General features: G+C 35.2%; 1 protein-coding gene across 1 annotated transcript in view; it reads right to left on the minus strand.

The window, feature by feature from the left end:
* LOC145694656 (serine/threonine-protein kinase Chk2-like) overlaps window positions 1–19458 on the minus strand; it is a 47965-nt gene that overhangs the window by 20020 nt on the left and 8487 nt on the right. Inside the window, exons 2-4 of the mRNA XM_081771099.1 lie at window positions 7184–7438; window positions 3990–4117; window positions 558–683 (exon numbers count right to left, since the gene is read on the minus strand). Of these exons, the coding sequence (XP_081627225.1) occupies window positions 558–683; window positions 3990–4117; window positions 7184–7438 (509 nt within the window). The remainder of the gene's footprint in view (window positions 1–557; window positions 684–3989; window positions 4118–7183; window positions 7439–19458) is intronic.

The raw sequence follows: 19458 nt of genomic DNA on the forward strand, positions 1-19458 counted from the left end.
CGAGGTCGTTGCTTCACTTCAAACGAGGAGTGAAAAGCTTTGTGACAACGTGGCTGAACACGCAAGGACAGAATTTTTACCATGAGGGAATCTTCAAACTTATCCCACGATGCAACAAGTGCCTCAACCGATATGAGGACGATATCGAAAAATAACCTAATGCATGTACTATCTGTTGGCTATTGGTTGTATTAAATAATATATACACGTTTCACTGCAAAGTTTGAAACCTTACTTTCTGATCACCTTTCATATCTTCCCTTCGGCTGTATTTTCCACCCTTCTGAAAACAGCCCAACCCTTCACTAGTGGCTATGACTTTAACATCATCAATAAGCTAAAACCTGGCTTTGGGTAGAACACTAGAAGTTTGTGTTTGAACAACAACAACTGTAAATTATTCCTTTTCCCCATTCAAACTATACGAACGAAGAGGGGGGGAAAAAAGGAGCTTCTAAATTTTGCTTCGAATATATTATATTTTCTTAGCAAAATAGAAGAAGATTTCAGCTTTGAAATTAACCTTAGCATAAAGGCTAGTGTTGCTTGGTACTTACATGATTCATTCGCTGTAGAATTTTTATTTCTGTCTCTATCTTCTTTGGGTCATTCAGTGGATGCTTTACTCCATTACTAAGGATTTTCTTTTCTACTATTTTCATGGCATATCGCTGGCAACTTCCCTGTAAATAAAACACGTATATACTATATATATAATTAAGGTATTTACAAAAATTTGCACGAAAATACACTGAACACATGAAACAAAATAGCCTTTGCTTGCACTTTCGACGATTTTAACTTCTCTAGAGTAAAAACAGAAAAATAATTCGAAAAAGAAATCACAATTAAGTCAAGTCAACGGTAGTCTTGACTTGATACGACTTGCCCTGGTAGTCAACAGATCAAAAATATCCTACATTTGTCCATTTACTGTTTTAACCATATAAACTAAATGGATATTATTTCCTTACATTCTTAAGCGTTTTCTAACCTTAAATATCAGAATGTAAAGGTTTTGATATTGCTGGCTACGTAAATTTAACCAAATATATGTTAAAACACGAATTTCTATAAATGATACGTACTATCGACAAACCTGAGAGATTTATACAATAAAAATAATAATTTAGATCGCTGCATCCACCTGAGGTGCATTTTGCCTGTAAATTTGTTATTGTATAAGCTCCAAACAGTAAAAGTAAGTAAGCTTCTCGATGTGTTTCCTATAGTACAACGTGTCCATAAAAATACTGAATATTGAACGATGACTGATAACTCTTCGCTATTCATAGTTGTACTACCTATCATGAATAAATCTGCTCTAGCAATTAAGGGCTACGTATTGCTCACGATTTAGGACTGCGGGTCTATTTATAGTTTAGTTATATTTTGTAACATTAAGTAGTTCAATTGTATAGTTTTTCTTCCGGCTTTTTTTTTAATAAAGAAAAGAAAAAAGCTGACTCTCCTCACAAATTCTATAACAAGAAATTTCCATTAACTCATCTTCCTCCTTCCCTACTGTTGAACTTCTCAGAAATCTGTTAATTCTCATGACACAGTTCTTCTGTTTTCTTTTTTCATACATATTTTTACCGAGACGTGTATAATGAAAACACTCTGTTATGAATTAGGTAGATGAATACTTTTGGTGCCTACACTTCTGGTGTAAGATGATGTCAGGTACAATATTATAAATCTCTTCATAAAATGTAAAAATGACAAGTATCTTTCAAAGAGAAATGCACAATTGCTAGTTCCTTTTACAAAATGAGCATGTAATGCTTTCGTGTTATGTCGTTACGGTTGACTTCCAAAACGAAGTCTTTTCTGATGTTTAACATAATGACTACCTTTTTTTTTTTTTTTTTTTTTTTTTTTTTGTCTCCTCCACTTTACACTGATGGTAAGCATTTCTTCTTTTCAGACAGCTTCAACTCTTCCAGCGGTGCATGGCATTCAACAATCTATTGTAAATTATTTTTTGTCGTGTTTACTACTTTTTTCCTTTTATCGTTGCAGGTACTCTCGAAACAAAGTTCTGAATCTGTTACATATTCAGTGCCTCCTACCTCTTGTACTCATCAATTTATTTCTACACGCTCTGAAACTAGCACTACACTTTCATCTTGACAGCAACACGCTAGGACGGCGACAGAGCTTTTGCCACACCCCATTATTAATAATAATTTGATTTTTTAACAATGTTTTGACATGTGGTAATGTTTTAAAATATTCTTTCAATTTGCGACAAACTAAGGAAAACAGTGTGTCCGTTTCCCGATGCTTTCCGCACCAAAGTGTTACAGCAGTTAAGTCCCTCTGATTGTTCCCTGTTACAGCCCATGTCTTCGAATTGTTACAATTTTGGTTTTGTATCGAGAAGTATTCAAAAATCCATAAATTATTTCCTCAGAAGCCTGAAATGACATGCTAATCAAATGGGAAGTGATCCCTGCCACCGAGATAAGCAAATATAGGTTCTATGAACATATGGCATATTGGACCTATTGGCAGGCAGAGTTAGCGAGGGCCGAAAGCGTGGGAGCATTAATTTCGTAGCGGTACATATCGACGTGCAGAGATACACAAACGAACGTTCGTACAAAACATCACGGGAGATGTTCAAAGTGCCTGCCATGGACAGCAACGCATGCATGACAATGCCGGACCATAGATTGGCGCACCCATTCACAGATACCTGGGTCAATGCGAACAGTTGCACAGACGTTATTGATACACCGTTCCAAGTGGTTGACAGGAGTAGCATACACCTGGTGATGGCCTTTGTGACGACATTCAGACATGTAACTCCAAATGAAGTAAGCAATTACCTTCAAATTTAATCTTTCCTCTCCCCCTCCCCCCTAAATTAAAATGTTAATATATGCTTGTAAAATTAGAAATCAACATGCATTTTGTTGGAACATACTATGGGAATATGTATGGTGATTTGTCGTGAGATTGGAGTTAATGCTAGTCGTGTGTTATTACCCTGGCTGTGTCCAATTCATTTACCACTAAAAATTAAGCATAATTCTAATGATGTATTGTTTACCCTGTAAAAAGAAGAGAGTAATTTCTTTTCTAGTATTACTCATTATTTTCTCGTATCCTAGAATAGTCCAGCTAGTACACGCACTCCAGGCTAGAAACTGCTGCTACAGACCTATGAATACTATGACTCCCATTCCTATGTTATGGCTGTTTACCATGCTCCGAGTTCTATTCAATCAGCAGTTTCAGTGCGAATGAGATTACTGCTGATTTTCTTTCCTAGGTCAATATCTATCTTCTATCATGTTACGTTTGATTTAATGTTGCATTTGCTTCTGTAAAATTCTCTTAAAAGCTTTGGTATACTGGCTCGCTAATGTAATTCCATAGTAATACGTAACTGAATATCTTTTTCTTTAATTTTATTCCAAGGTAGCTGTTTTATTTCTCGTGTATCCTTTTTTTAAAAAAACTGGCTCAATTTCTTTTCTTCTTCAATATTTCAGTAGTATTCTCCTCTCTCCATACACATTTAACATATAGAGCTACTGTATATCCATTGAATCTGACATTACCGCTACATTAATTAGTATGGAATTTTTGCCAGTTTTCATACTTTTTAGAGCTTTCTCTACTTCTCTCAAACAAATATCTGTAGTTGCTTAAGCAGATATTTGTCGTTTCGTTCTGTGGGATCTCTATTGAGCTATTTTTCAAATGTTATTTCATACCTCTATTATATCATCTGGTTTCGTGATTACTTTGCTGCTCACGAGCAATACATAAAATCATATTTTTATTCAACATTGCGCTTGTAAGTCTAACGGAGATTTCGGGAGACCTCCTCCCTTTGCTACCACAAACAGATACATCAGGCTCTAAATCCATCGAATTCCAAATGCCATCCAGATCCGTTCAGACTTTTACTCCTATGAAGTGACAGGTTCAAAAGAATATTTTATATATATATATATATAATGTCTACATACCTTCGTGAAAACCAATCGAACCTCTCCACACGCTCCTGTTCCTAGCAATCTGGAAACTGTGTATTTTTCTGTGATTTCATCTGGGTATACACAAGTATCAGGATTATGCAAATCCATAAATACAAACACTAAAAAAAAAGGAGTAACGGATAAAACATTAGTCTACCACAACCGTTTTAATGATAAAAACAGAAAACAAATTTGCCTGTTTGCCAAATTTATTGACACATTTTATGTATACTTAAAAAAAAAAAAAAAAAAATAGCAAATATAATGTAAAGTAAAGGGAAAATGACATTAATTTCTAAGGAAAACATCTGTTTAAAATTTCTAACTGAGCTTACTCGGTTAAAGCACACAGCTTGATAAATGGAGAAAATAACTGATTTACTTTAATTTATCTACTTCAATGATAAAGAGTGAAAATGTACGATCGGATCGGGAGTCAAACCTGGATCTCCGGTTTACTGCCTCAACGCGTTAACCACTACGCTACCCAGTCCGTTCTTTGAAGATTCTATCACTCTATCGTTCTTCTCGGTGCTCAGTCACTCAAATCACACGGACTCCGTACCACAACCTGTCATGTTTGTACAACTCCATCGTGCTTCACAAGTGGGTAGACTAACAACTTGGCATGGCAAGCTAGCTGGAGATCCAGATTTGATTTCCAGTCCAATCGTGATTTTTTTTTCTGTATATCAACAAATATACCTATTCTACAGTACCCGCGCCGAGTCGTGAAGTTGGGCTCTAAACCAATCATACAAATATTTTGCTTGAGCTCCGATACATCAAGAAAACTTCGGTTCAATTCGTGGAACCGCTTCCCGAGCGCATACTTGCGGGAACGACAAACAGCTTGAAATTCACCAATAATATTGCCGGACTTTCTTTTTTTTTTTTTTTTTAGCATTTAAAAATTACCAATAATAACACTGCACAACAATAACCACTGTAACAATTATTCTAAAACGGTAACAATAACACGAATAGTAACAACGAAAATATAACGCAACAAAAAAGCAATTAACAAAACGGACCTTGGTGCCAATCCAACAACACTGTACTCTCTGGAGATGTCTTCGGTGTAGCGCGAGAGACGACACAGACAAAATTTGATGGGTAGGGGATGACGACCGAAACACACCCTCACGTTCTATTGGGTGGTGAAATAGATAGATCTAGGTCAAGCTTCACGACTGCGCGAATACTACAGAGCGTTCAAAAAGTCTCTATACAGCTGAATTGTCACATATTCAAAGCAACGAGAAAATTATTTTACTCAAAATGTATTATATTTTATGACATAAAAGCACTATATACAGGGCGTAGCATATACATACACATTTTAACACACATTTTCACAGCAAATGTTGGAAATGTCCCCCATGAGCCTCCAAACATGCTTGCACACGATTCAGGTGTATAGAGACTTTTTGAACGCTCTGTATAATAGCTATGAGATTTACAGAGACAACTTTTATCTTTTTTCTTTCATTCCTAATGACTTTAACGTTCATTTCTATTGTTTGTGATTTCGGATATTCAATGTGACGGACTGATGACAGGACCTAACACTTATAGTGAGAATACATAGCCTAATTGTATTCAACAGTGCAATTCCAGTTTATGATTTTGACACGATGAGCTAGGAGAGTTTAAGGTATTGCTAAGTTTAAAATGACTGAATGTGCTTGTGGTGACTATTGGACTTGTGTTTAATTCATAGAGGTAGTTATAATCAGGAAAGAGTCAACCATTTCTATTACATAATCCGTTGTAGCAGCAAAAATTTCTTACTGGAGTTGCAACGCTTAACATAACACTGCATACGATTACAAGTTTTTTCTCAGTACTTTTCATTTTTTTTTTTTCCTTTTCAATATTCATCGATACAGACATCTTACAACGAGTTTCATGAGCTAATTTACTTCTTTTGTGGAGTCAGTTCTGATTATGTGGTGTTGATTGAAGGGGTGTTGGAAGAGAAGACATGATTTTCTTCATTATTTTACAGTGCTGTCAGAATATATGAGCAGTAAAAATATACATATACTATGCAGAGTGCAAAAAATGCACAACTGAACAGGGATTCGAAGCCGGGTCTCCGGCTTACCATGACAATGCATTAATCGTTACCATAAAATGTAACGCTGAACATCGGCACGGTAAGCAGGAGAGCCGGATTCGAATTTCCATCCACCTGTGCATTTTTTTTTTTTTTTTTTTTTTAAATTTTTAATATCATTATTTACACCTGAAGAGCATTGCTGTTGCATAAAAGCGGTTATTTCCTCTATTTTACCATATTGTATAACATCGGTACGCGTAATCCAATTTCGTTTTATTTAATTTTTTGTTATTGCATATAACTGAAGTGACTGTTATAACATGAAAAGGACGCCAGGAAAATTGCCACGCTAAGTAATTCGGTTTGACACTTAAAGAAGAAGAAAACGCTCATACTCTGTAGGGAAGAAGAACCCAGATTGCAAAAGTATTAATGTTAATTCTCTATTTAAATATTCTTTAAAGCTATTTCTTCATATAGGCCAATTAAGTTATAACCATCAGCTGGTTTAATATTTGATGCCGAGATAAAGTTTTAAATATTGACCGAAAAAAAAGTATGTACTATATATGACTGCTCTCACATAGATTCAACTTATCCTCTTTATTTTCTTCAAAAACTAGAGAACATGCAAAAAAAATTCACGAAAAATTATTATCTCTGACAACACTACCATTTGACGTCAGTTGTAAATAACGAAATGGGTGCAGTTTTGTCGTCTGAACAAATATCAAATGTATAATACAAGATTACTCATAGAAACATGTATATACACAAAGATCCAGACAGAAAAAAGGTTTACGGGCAACATGAACACAAAACGGTTCTACTAACACAATACCTACATACTACATATGTCATTACCAATTTACAGGATCTATTTATTAAATATGAACAAGAGAAGTTCCATTGATACGATATTCTACTTACGAAACTAATAATGTGGAGTCTATACCATTTGTTTTCTTCCATCTAGCGAACTATTCATAAGTGGTAACTACTGAAACACCATACATTATTTCATTTAAACTCCACATTTGTATATAGAAAGTCTGTCACTAAATTAATAAGGATATATATATATATATATATATATATATATATATATATATATACTTACCTTTAAGAGATGGGAATGCCAAAGAAATCTGATCATTATTTTGAAGAACTACTTTTTTGTTTTTTCCTACTTTATCGCTGTTAACGAATGTTCCATTAAGGCTTAAATCTTCTAGGTAATTTAAACCTTCATTCACATTTCTATATATCTTAAAATGATTTGTACTGATATATTGAATTTTCTTGATTTCATTTTCTGTAATCGTTACGTCGCACGTAGCAGCACGTCCAATGCTATACTCGCACTTTTCCAATTCTGTAAATAAAGAACACTAGATTACAAGAATGTATGATTTAATCAGCTGAAACTTAACTACACAAAGCCAGAGTACATTCATCTCTCGATCTTATGGTCCTCCTTTTAATGGATATCGGAAACGGACAAATTACGAAGCAGCCGATTCAGTTTGCAGTAACAGAAATGCAGCGACAGTGGTACGAGTTACTCTTTCAGGGCCTGACAGGTAGCTGGAGGATTGTCACGTTCCCGTGAGGAGCCTGCGGCAGATGCTCTCTCAACGCTTGATGGTTTTACGCCTATTTTTAAGTGCCAGTGTCTGTTATTTGTACTTATTTCTCTCATCTATGATAGGTTTTTAAGCTATGTACATGTAATTAAATAACTGCTACTCACTATCAAAAGAAAATGTTACTTCAACTTAACGGAGGAGTCCATTTCAATTTACACAGGGCATGTACCATCACCACCTCCGATATTGTTCGAACTTTTGAAATGGAACATATTAAGTGTTTTTAAGGGAACTTTTTTTTTATGAAAAAAAAAAAAAAATCCGCCAAATAACTGGTTATCAAAGACGACAAGCATAATTTATGAACTGAAGCCAACATGGAAAATTGTCAACTTCGGAGCCTCACTAATCAAATGTGGAGACTAATACAACTATAATTCTTGTTATGGTATGTATCGTGGCGGACATAAATCAGTAATCAAGTAATGGCGACTGCTTTGAAACAAATGCAGAGCATGAGAAGTAAATCTGTCATATCTGCAGTTTCATGTGAAGAAACAAGCTTGTGAACCGAAGGCTTAAGAACAAATACGAAAGGCATTCTGAAACGAAAATAACATACAGCTTTGCAAGCGGAGGCAAAGAAACCTAATGTAACAAGACTAAAGACGAATCATTTACAGCGTAGTGATCCTGGTTCAGTGGTCAAGGCGCTCGACCAGTAATCTGGAGATTCGTGGTTCGAGTCCACGTCGGGCATTTTTTTTTATTTAGGATTTTTAATGGCGATTGATCAACGATGACACACGTTTTATTATATTCAGATATTTGACACTCGAATGTTTACATACTTGAACTATCAAATCTTCAGGAATAATAATAGTAATAATAATTATTATTATCTCGTAGAAGGTTAAAAGCTAGGAGCTAATTATCGCTCAGGTCATACCATTAGAAGCAGAAAGGTGACATTTGGCAAAAATATTTCGGTTTTGTTTAATGTTGCCAAGGGAACTGGAACCCATGAGAAGAGGAACTTCTCATCTCGTTTCTAAAACAAACAAAATAACATGACAATTGACATTTTACATTCGAGACGGGACGAGGCCAACTCAAATTATCGTCTCGTTTTCCAGATAAGAATCGAGACGAGACGAAAAGTATCGTAAACATTTCTCGTCTTGTCTCGATTCTCGAAATAGTGTTATGTCCATTGTTTAAGTAACAATTGCTCTGTAGACTGAATCTTATATGCTTTTTGTTACTTTGTATTTCAGAGCTCATTAAATTATTGTCTGTGTAGGTATTTTTGTAGCAAAGCTTTTATAATTACCTCTGCATATCCTAAAAATTAGTTTATTATATGCCTTGCTGTTGAGTGGTATTCAGTTATTTTTATTACAGTTATTTAACTTAAAACATACAGTAGAATACTTTCTACATTAAACTTTAGTGGAAAGCTTTCGTTTAAAATGTGGGTAGTTGCAGGTGTGTGTCTTGAAGGTACGGAATCCCTTCTCCGAAATCCCTACGTTTAAGTAAGTTTTGCCAAAGAAAATTGAGTCTTGCCAAGTTTTTAGGGAAACTTGAAAATTTTTATTATTATTATTATTATTATTATTACTGAAGTGTTGTTAATGTAATGGTTCACCCTGTTCCATCCCAGCTACCGCCTAGTGGGCATTGTGCAGAACAAACACCGTGTGTCTAGGTTTTCTCCGGGTTCCGCTTCCTCCACTTTTTTTATTTCAATATTTCTTTCATTTTCATCATCGACGTCTTCTGTAGCTTAGCCGGCATAACTATTACTTAAAAACAAATTTTCTTATGGCTCTTGTGAGTTCAGTATCCCTAATTTCTACATGAAATTTGCTGGGGAACTTTCCGTTTAACACTTAGCTAGTTGTAGGAACGTATGCAGAGGGTATGTCCTGATGGTCTTGACACTTCTTTCCAATCCCGACTTTTTTGTAACTTTTGCCTAACGCTAGGGGCGATTTTACAGATCTTAATACAATCTGTCCTCATACGGAATTTGTCTTCTATTATATTATTATTATTATTATTATTATTACTGAATCTTTAGGACCTCAATATTACGTTCTATTCCAATGCAAATAAAATACTGAAGTTAAGAAAAATGAAAAGAAATTTTTTTGCACCCTCTATAAGGATGAATTGCCTTATGGGAGATACTTTGGAAGGAAACGAGGAAAAAAGGTGTCAATTACTGGACAATATGAAAATCGAACCTTCGGATGCCTTAACAGAAACTAAGTAGGATTTGTCTTCATCACGATACATAGTATCGCCCTTTGGGAAAAAGAAATTGAACTATGTTTGCTTATACTGATATTTTAACAAAATACACATACAAATTTAAAAAAGAATAGTTCCTATTTACCAATTTCGGTTGAACGAGTATATGGAACGTATTGAAAATAGTGAAAGAAAATACTATTATTATTTTTAGTAAGAGTGGAAGAATTTAGAAACAATTCCACAATGACGTTTCAGACAAATTTATGACTCATACTAGGCCTTAAGGATGACCGTTTTATATTCATGAATTGTTTGCGAAACACGCAAAATTTTCAGACAGTAGGAATAGAGATTGTAGACTGTGACGTCATGTTGTTAGTTTTTCCCCTGTGAAGGAAGTCGTTTCAACTCTAACTTGTAAGAACTAGAGAAATTGACTATTTTTCATGTTGTTATACATCAGAAATATCAACATTCTAAATTATATTTTTTTTCTGAATGTCCTCGTAGGGGCTCGAACCGCGGACCCCTCACTCGAATGTTCAAGCCACTGCTCTAGGACTGCTCTTTTCTGTAAGGGTGAAGAAACGCTTGTGTATGTAACAAATTGCAAACGTTTACGATTCCAATATTTTATTATTAACGTTAAAACACTGATTTCAGTCATGATGAAATACTATAGTTCAGAGAATTCAAGTTTAAATTAAAAAAAAAAAAAGACCGAAAGTATATCCGTAACTTATCTCTATTATATTCGGTTATTCTCGTTGTACAGTTATTTCCAGTAACCTTGAACGACAGGAAAACGAACACAAACATCGAGGATATTTAATATTTCAAAGGCTCTCCCACCAGGAATCGAAACTGAGACCCCGCCTACTGAACTATCTGATGGGTTGGGTGCCTGGTTCGTTCCCAAATCAAGTAAGCTCGAGACGGACAACATCGTGCTCGTGGGTCTTCACGGGACACTCCCACTTCCTCATTCCACCAGTTCGTCCATTATAATTCACTTGCTTTAATCAGTCTTCCTCAACCTAACAGGCATAGTCGTGGGAAATTGAGCGTAAAGATTTCATTTTCAAGCTGTTAACTCAAACCAATCCGAATCGAAAAACAGTTGTATCTTCTACTACTCATTAACGTGTTTTCACAAATAATATGTAGAAAAAAACATGGGGAATCGTAATTCCATTCAAAAGTGAAATTTCCCTAAAGTGTACCAAATGCGCAAAATTTCCGCTCAAAGTGCAAAAAGGGATTTTCTTTTTAAAAAATCCCTTTTTTATCGCGAATATATCCCCTTTGGTATAAGATACGATCATGGGGATGCTACTAAAAAAAACTGCTTTATGGTGAAGAGGATGAGATACAAAGAGTGGACCTGGGATGAATAGTTTTGATGCTACAGCCGATTTACGTATATTCCCTTGATAATACCTTTTAGTGAATTTCTATACTATCATCATTATCATCAAGACTGTTCATTGTGGGAACATGAATTGTACCTCGTTTTCTTTGCCATGAACCAGTCTTTCAAACGGTACCACTCGCATGTCTCTAGCGTGTACCATAGTGAACAAAATTCGCGAAAAAGGGAAATTTTTGTCAAAAATCCCTTCTTCCCCGATTTTAGGCCCCTGTTTCAACCCACAGAGTCCTAAAAAATCTCAAACATACTACATACTATGTGTAATAACTACGAAGTTTCAATGTTATATCTTGAAAAATAAGAGAGGAAAAAATATTGCCCCACGTCCAAAATGGGTTATCCATTGCTCACATAGGGGAAAGCTGGTACTGTTCACACATGGGGCAATATTTTCCCCTCTCTTATTTTTCAAGATATAACATTGAAAGTTCGTACAGTTATTACACATAGTATATAGTATGTTTGAGATTTTTTGGGGTTCTGTGGGTTGACACAGTGGCCGGCCAGATAACCCAAAATCGGGGAAAAGGGATTTTTTGAAAAAAAATCCCTTTTTGCGAATCTTCTCCACTATGCTACATGCTAGAGACATGCGAGTGGTTCCGTTTGAAAGACTGGTTCATGCCAAAGAAAACGAGGTACATATCATGACTTTAGAATCAATAATGTCGTTCAAGATTACTGGAAATAACTGTACAACGAGAATAACCGAATATAACAGAGATAAGTTACGGAGATACTTTCGGTCTTTTTTTAAAAAAAAATTAAACTTGAATTCTCTGGACTATAGTATTTCATCATGACTGAAATCAGTGTTTTAACGTTAATAATAAAATATTGGAATCGTAAACGTTTGCAATTCGTTACATACACAAGCGCTTCTTTACCCTTACAGAAAAGAGCAGTCCTAGAGCAGTGGCTTGAACATTCGTTTCGTGAGTGAGGGGTCCACGGTTCGAGTCCCTACGAGGACATTCAGAAAAAAATTATAATTTAAAATGTTGATATTTCTGATGTGTAACAACATGAAAAATAGTCAATTTCTCTAGTTCTTACAAGTTAGAGTTGAAACGACTTCCTTCACAGGGGAAAAACTAACAACATGACGTCACAGTCTACAATCTCTATTCCTACTGTGTGAAAATTTTGCGTTTCGCAAACAATTCATGAATATAAAACGGCCATCCTTAAGGCCTAGTATAAGTCATAAATTTGTCTGAAACGTCATTGTGGAATTGTTTCTAAATTCTTCCACTCTTACTAAAAATAATAATAGTATTTTCTTTCGCTATTTTCAATACGTTCCATATACTCGTTCAACCGAAATTGGTAAATAGGAACTATTCTTTTTTAAATTTGTATGTGTATTTTGTTAAAATATCAGTATAAGCAAACATAGTTCAATTTCTTTTTCCCAAAGAAAGGGCGATACTATGTATCGTGATGAAGACAAATCCTACTTAGTTTCTGTTAAGGCATCCGAAGGTTCGATTTTCATATTGTCCAGTAATTGACACCTTTTTTCCTCGTTTCCTTCCAAAGTATCTCCCATAAGGCAATTCATCCTTATAGAGGGTGCAAAAAATTTCTTTTCATTTTTCTTAACTTCAGTATTTTATTTGCATTGGAATAGAACGTAATATTGAGGTCCTAAACATTCAGTAGTAATAATAATAATAATAATAATAATAATAATAATAATAATAATAATAATAATAATAATAATAATAATATAATAGAAGACAAATTCCGTATGAGGACAGATTGTATTAAGATCTGTAAAATCGCCCCTAGCGTTAGGCAAAAGTTACAAAAAAGTCGGGATTGGAAAGAAGTGTCAAGACCATCAGGACATACCCTCTGCATACGTTCCTACAACTAGCTAAGTGTTAAACGGAAAGTTTCCCAGCAAATTTCATGTAGAAAGTAGGGATACTGAACTCACAAGAGCCATAAGAAAATTTGTTTTTAAGTAATAGTTATGCCGGCTAAGCTACAGAAGACGTCGATGATGAGAATGAAAGAAATATTGAAATAAAAAAAGTGGAGGAAGCGGAACCCGGAGAAAACCTAGACACACGGTGTTTGTTCTGCACAATGCTCACTAGGCGGTAGCTGGGTAGCACAGGGTGAACCATTAAATTAACAACACTTCAGTAGTAATAATAATAATAATAATAATAATAATAATAATAATAATAATAATAATAATAATAATAGGTAATAAAAATTTTCAAGTTTCCCTAAAAACTTGGCAAGACTCAATTTTCTTTGGCAAAACTTACTTAAACGTAGGGATTTCGGAGAAGGGGTTTCGTACCTTTAAGACACACACCTGCAACTACTACTACTTAATAATTTACTTAGCCTTCTTTCAATAGAACTAATATAAAGTATTGAATTCCTTCGACGAGCTCTTTGATCAACATTCCGAATAATCCATCAGTGTAAGGAAACTGTTTCCTTTTAATTCAGGAAAATGTCATCATAAACAAATGAATACTATATAGCGAAAGCTTATACTAAAGACGGAAGCAGACAAATGACGATCGAACCTCGTTAATTTCTAGTACCCAACTGCATTGTTGTACAAGATTTTGATTTCTTTCTTTACTTTATATTGAAATATCGAAACATCATACCACAAAATAATGTCAATGGTTATTTTAAGAGCCAATTATTTGTTAGGATATTAATTTGAAAGGTTGTTATTTCTGAATCAAGACTATCTATATCAATGTAGCCAAACTATGATCTTTGAAGTTATGATACAAATTCCCCCTTACCCCAAAAAGTATACTTTCGAACTACATGTGGAGTATATTATCGAAGGTATCCGAGGGAACTTTAGCTTACTACACCATCATTGCCATTATGATCCTTGCACATACGAAACTTTAGCCAAAGAGTTAGTTAAGGTTATCACTTTTGAAGATTCCGTAAAAAAAAAAAAACTAATTTTTGCAGATTCCACTGACGAAAGGTTTCGTAGTTCACGAGACACGCATTAATCTAAATGAGACTTACTTGCTCTCCTAGTTGGAATAACTAGGATACCGACACCTTATCACTCCAAGAAAATAGTAATCCAGCCTCCTGGTTACTTCGTTGCTTTAAGGTAAATAAGTCCAACTGAACTGTCCCAAAGCCATGTTTTATCTGGATGTAGTCTGCCACTCTTTGCCTCTCCAAAAGAAACTCCAAGGTTATCATGAACAATAGCGATTGTTCCCACTGTCCATTAACATGGATCCGCTAAGCCGTGAACCTCGAACACCACGTTCAAACAGATGACAGAACTGTTTATACAACCCTCCCAAAAAAATCAGTTTACGTTCAAATATAGACATTTCCCTAACATCTTAAAAGCATAATTTTAGTTATCTTGAGGGATAAATCACTGATTTCATCATTTTCTTGAAAGTTTCCCATGAACCATTCAATACGGGTCCCTCCTATGATACAGCAGCCCGCCATACAACTTACAACAGAACCATGGGTAATTAAAAGCGAATCATAGAACTGTTTTCATGATGACGTAACCGAAAACCAATTAAATCTAAACACATTTTCTTTTATCCCTCTAGAATCTAACTGATTATTGGATACCTGGATTAGAAAAGAAATATGTTTTCGAAAAACGTAAAATGTTAAATATGGCCGAACAAGAAATTTTGAAGATAAAAATAAATTCGGTTATTACCTAGTTCAATCCAATTCCTACTTCCATCTTAGTAATTTCGAAAATCCTAAGCAAATAAAATAATAATAATAAAAGTACCATCCTTGAAACGAATTTCCTTACTACGAACTGTATGAAATAATAAACTATTACAACAAATCCTACACTACCTTTCCTCTATATACAAAATATTGAAATGACAAATAATAATTAAAAAAAAAAATGCTAATATGAAGAAACAAAATTAACTGCGTAACCAATATTGAATGGGCATATTCTCATGCGCCATGCTTGACATTACTTTCACTTTTTTTTCAGCATTTGGATTTTCTTGCGAAGTATTCCAAATGCTCCATGTATAATCCAGATTGGAACATCCAACTGGGATGTTACAATTTATTTTTAGTTTAACGTTCCACACTTATGCCCTTAATGTTAAAGAAGAGGGATTATTTATGTGCCCCATAGCAGAACATGACGCGATCTGCGATGTGATCGTAGAAAATTTGCCGCAACTCTGCAGAAAACTGCCAGAGGAATATATATATATAGATAGATAGATAGATAGACAGCGAACAGAAAAGTGTAAAAACATACCTGCTACGTGTAGATGTCTTAAGTGCACGGACGACTCGCATAAGTATAATTTGAACTGTTTTTTTACATCGTGTAAAGCGTATGTTTAAGAATCACAAGTGTTTCTTCTGCAGAAAACTTTTGACTTACGAACGCTCATCGCAAAAACATAAAGAAAGTTCTGCCATCGGCTTTATGTGATATATTCCATGATGGATAATTAATCGATGAATAGGAATAGCTTTTTTGTGAAATAGGAGAACCAAATTACGGAGTTTTGTAACGTTGGATAGTATAGAATGAATAGATAGCGGTTGGGTTTCTGCTTCCATGTTGGTATTTTAAAAAATAATAATAATAATTAAATATGACAAATGAATGAGAATTTTAACGGACTGCATTTAGTATCTCCCGGAAATCCAACGACGACTCTTAAACCTAATATTAACAAATTATCAATGACCACATCCCAGTTACAAATAACGAACCGTGATCACTACCAAGTGAGCCCGAGTCACAATCAAGTGATTTGGGGAAGAAACGGCCTATGTTTGGTTGAAAGTGGCCAACAGGGTTGGCAAAAACCATGGTTTTTATTGAAAAAAAAAAAACGTTTTTTTGGTTTAAGTAATTTGCTCTATGTATATATATTACATATGAACAGAAATGCTTTTTTTTTCGCCTTGGCGTTATTATGCAACAAGGAGGTTATGCTGGAAGGGGTCAATATAGGCTTAAAGCGGAATCCAAACCGCATCTCGATTTACATACGAGAAAAATTGTCCTCCATTTGGACTCGAAACCGCGACTAATTGGCCACAAATCAGGGTTTGAAAAAACCCGGGCTTTTTTGAAAAAGCCCAACCCACCTGGGCCCATATGGGTTTTTCGGGTTTAATTGGGTTTAATCGTTTTTTTTTTTCGAACTAGTTCAATGTCTTTGGGGTAAAAGTATTACAATGTGATTTATATTTCAAGATGTGTCAGTGTCACAACTTCCAACAATTTTCTAGTCACTGCTGTTTTGAAAAAAAATGGCCGCCATTTTTAAATTTTACATTCGATCGTCGAGAAAATCTATACAGCAAATTTAGAATATCTCGTGCTTCGACCGTCAAAATTTCAACTTAAAAGACTGAAAATTGCGCTTCGTAGCGTGGATACTCGCTGTTTTGAAGGAAATAGCCGCCATTTCGATATTTTACGTTGGTATGCCTCCAAAATCAATACAGGAAATTTAGAGTGTCTCGTGCTTGTACTCTGAAAATTTTAACTTAAAAGACCGATAGTTGCACCCTGTAGTGTGTGTAACAGAGGCAGACAAACGAGTTGAGTTGATTTTGTGTTTAACGTCCCTTTCAGCAGCGAGGCTATATGAGGCGGGACCTACTGATTAACGTGGAATCAGAACCACATGAGCTCCCTCCAGGAAGCAAACCCGGGTCCCACGCCGAAGACGCGTACACTAACCGCATAGCCATGAAGGAGTTCGGCAAAAAACGAACAAATGTAGATCAAGTCATCCAGAAGCCCGACTGACGTTCGCCAAATATGAATACCAAAAGGGGTCTATTAAGTTAAAACAAAGATACAATTCATGTTGTATGATATAAATAAATGTTTTAAAATGCCTTATATGAAATTAACAACATAAATAAACCTGCCATATTTTCTCCATAAGAATACGGGACACCTCAGATCTACCGCCCCCCCCCCCCTCAACTTTCCAACACAATGCAATGAACTAGTCTCATTATGAACAAAAGTATAATAGGCCGCAGTGGCTCAGTGGTAGAGCGTTCACCTCTAGTGCATGGGGTTCCTAGTTCGATCCCAGCTCGCGCCAAATGAGCTTTGTGGTGGACAAACACCTTGTGCGTGGGCTTTCTCGGGATTCTCACGTTTCCTTCCACTTTCTTCATTCCGTCATTTCATTCATTTCTCATCGTCACCGTCACCTTGAGTATAGCAGGCATAACCGTGAGACTAAAACTAAAATATTTCCTTTTATTTATTTATTTATTTTTTTTTTTCAAGAATATAATAGGCGAAAATTCACTAAGCAGCAGCTGCTTTTCTCTGTTCGTACCCTGCAATTAATTGTACCGACTGAAGATGTCTAAAAATTTAAGATGTGTTAAAAAATGCTTTACAGGAAAACAATATGCAAATTATTTAAATCAGTAGTACAATCTACCTTCAATATTCTTCGCGCGTTTAGCAATATTTATTTACATGGCTGTATTTGCCAAAATTAAGTTCCTCAGTTTAATCTGATGAAAAGCTGATTTTTCTTCCTGTGTCGTGTGTAACTGTCAGGACCAGATTAACATTTTTCTAAGATCTGGACCCCTAGCCTTTGAAAAAGATTTAATTATTGTTAACTTATCTAATGTGTTGCTGGAGAAATGGTCAGTCATCTTCCCTGTATTTGTAAATGTATAAACACTCAAAGCCATTTTTATATATATGTTCCGGAGAGTATCCGAGTTTCCATCAAGTGCAAATTTCAAAAGTAGTATTGCAAATTTCGCTCGTTATCAAGTCGAACAGGATGGTGTAATAACTTCCTCGAAACTGTTACATGCAACAGCGTACTTTTCATTCACTAATTACAGGATTCCCAGCCAATGTCAGAGTTTTTTGTTCTTCACTTTTCGAATAAGGTGATATTGATAGCGGAAATGGAACAGAGTTAAAATACGGGACATTTCCCTGTCCCGACTAAATTTACGGGGACGCGGGACACTCGGGCTCATAAACGGGACTGTCCCGTTTTTTACGGGACGTATGGCAGGCTTAAGCGTAAAATAGTTTTATTGTTGAAGTATTCATTTCCGATCCTTCCGCGTTTAACGGTGTGTACACCAAAACTTCCATTAGTATGCAAATTTGAACTCAGCACTTGAAATAGTAAACGTTACATAGTCCTCGGAACCCCGTGCATCAAGCTTCTTAAATTTGACAAGAATTTTTACGCTATTGCTGGTGTTGATTCTACAGAATGCTCATTTGAAGAGTAGCAACAAATGACTGAACTAAACAGTTATTGTTGAAAAACCAAATTTTAGTTGAAGAAACTTATGTTTTACATCAAAGGTAAGAAATAATACTTTTACTAATGTATTTACATATGTACTATTAGTACCGGCACCTATGACCTTAAACCCGTCAAACGTATGAGTGATAATGTTCCTCGGTGTCGCCAAGTCGACGGGCAAAATATTCACGGAAAATATTTTCTAAAGTACAAAATTGCTTATTTTACTTCAAATAGGCTATAAGCATAATCCATACATTAATTTGTTCTATAACTATCTCAAGCTTTTTTTTTTAAATTCATTTAGTGCATTCAGAACTGTATAAAGGTCTTATGTTGAATGTTGTTGTATACCTTAACGTAAAAGCCTCTAATTCGCCCAAGGAAAGTCTGATAAAAATCACTTACAATGTGAACACCTTAGTTGTACCAATATATATTAACAAATAGGTCAAGAACCCAGGTGGGTTTTAAAGTGGGTTTTTTAGGTGGGTCCAACCCTGCCACAAATGCGATGAGTCTGCCGACTCACTCACAAAGGACTTCTGATAAATATACTTTGTACAGATCTTTACATACTTGTTAATATGATTGTCAAGAGTAATTTCAGCACAAAAAGATAGACAATTGCACAAATGAAACCATTACACAAAATTATATACAAATCGGGAAACTCCCGCCTTATCTATTAGGAAAATCCTGTTATTGCTTTAAATACAAACCAATAACGAAAAATTCCTTTATTGCTTAGCATGTAAAATTTTATGGTCAATGTATCGTAATCAGTACGCTAAAACTGAGGTATTAAATACAA

The sequence above is a fragment of the Thermobia domestica genome, chromosome 9 (genome assembly GCF_964235325.1).
Source record: "Thermobia domestica chromosome 9, izTheDome1.hap1.1, whole genome shotgun sequence".
Taxonomy (NCBI): domain Eukaryota; kingdom Metazoa; phylum Arthropoda; class Insecta; order Zygentoma; family Lepismatidae; genus Thermobia; species Thermobia domestica.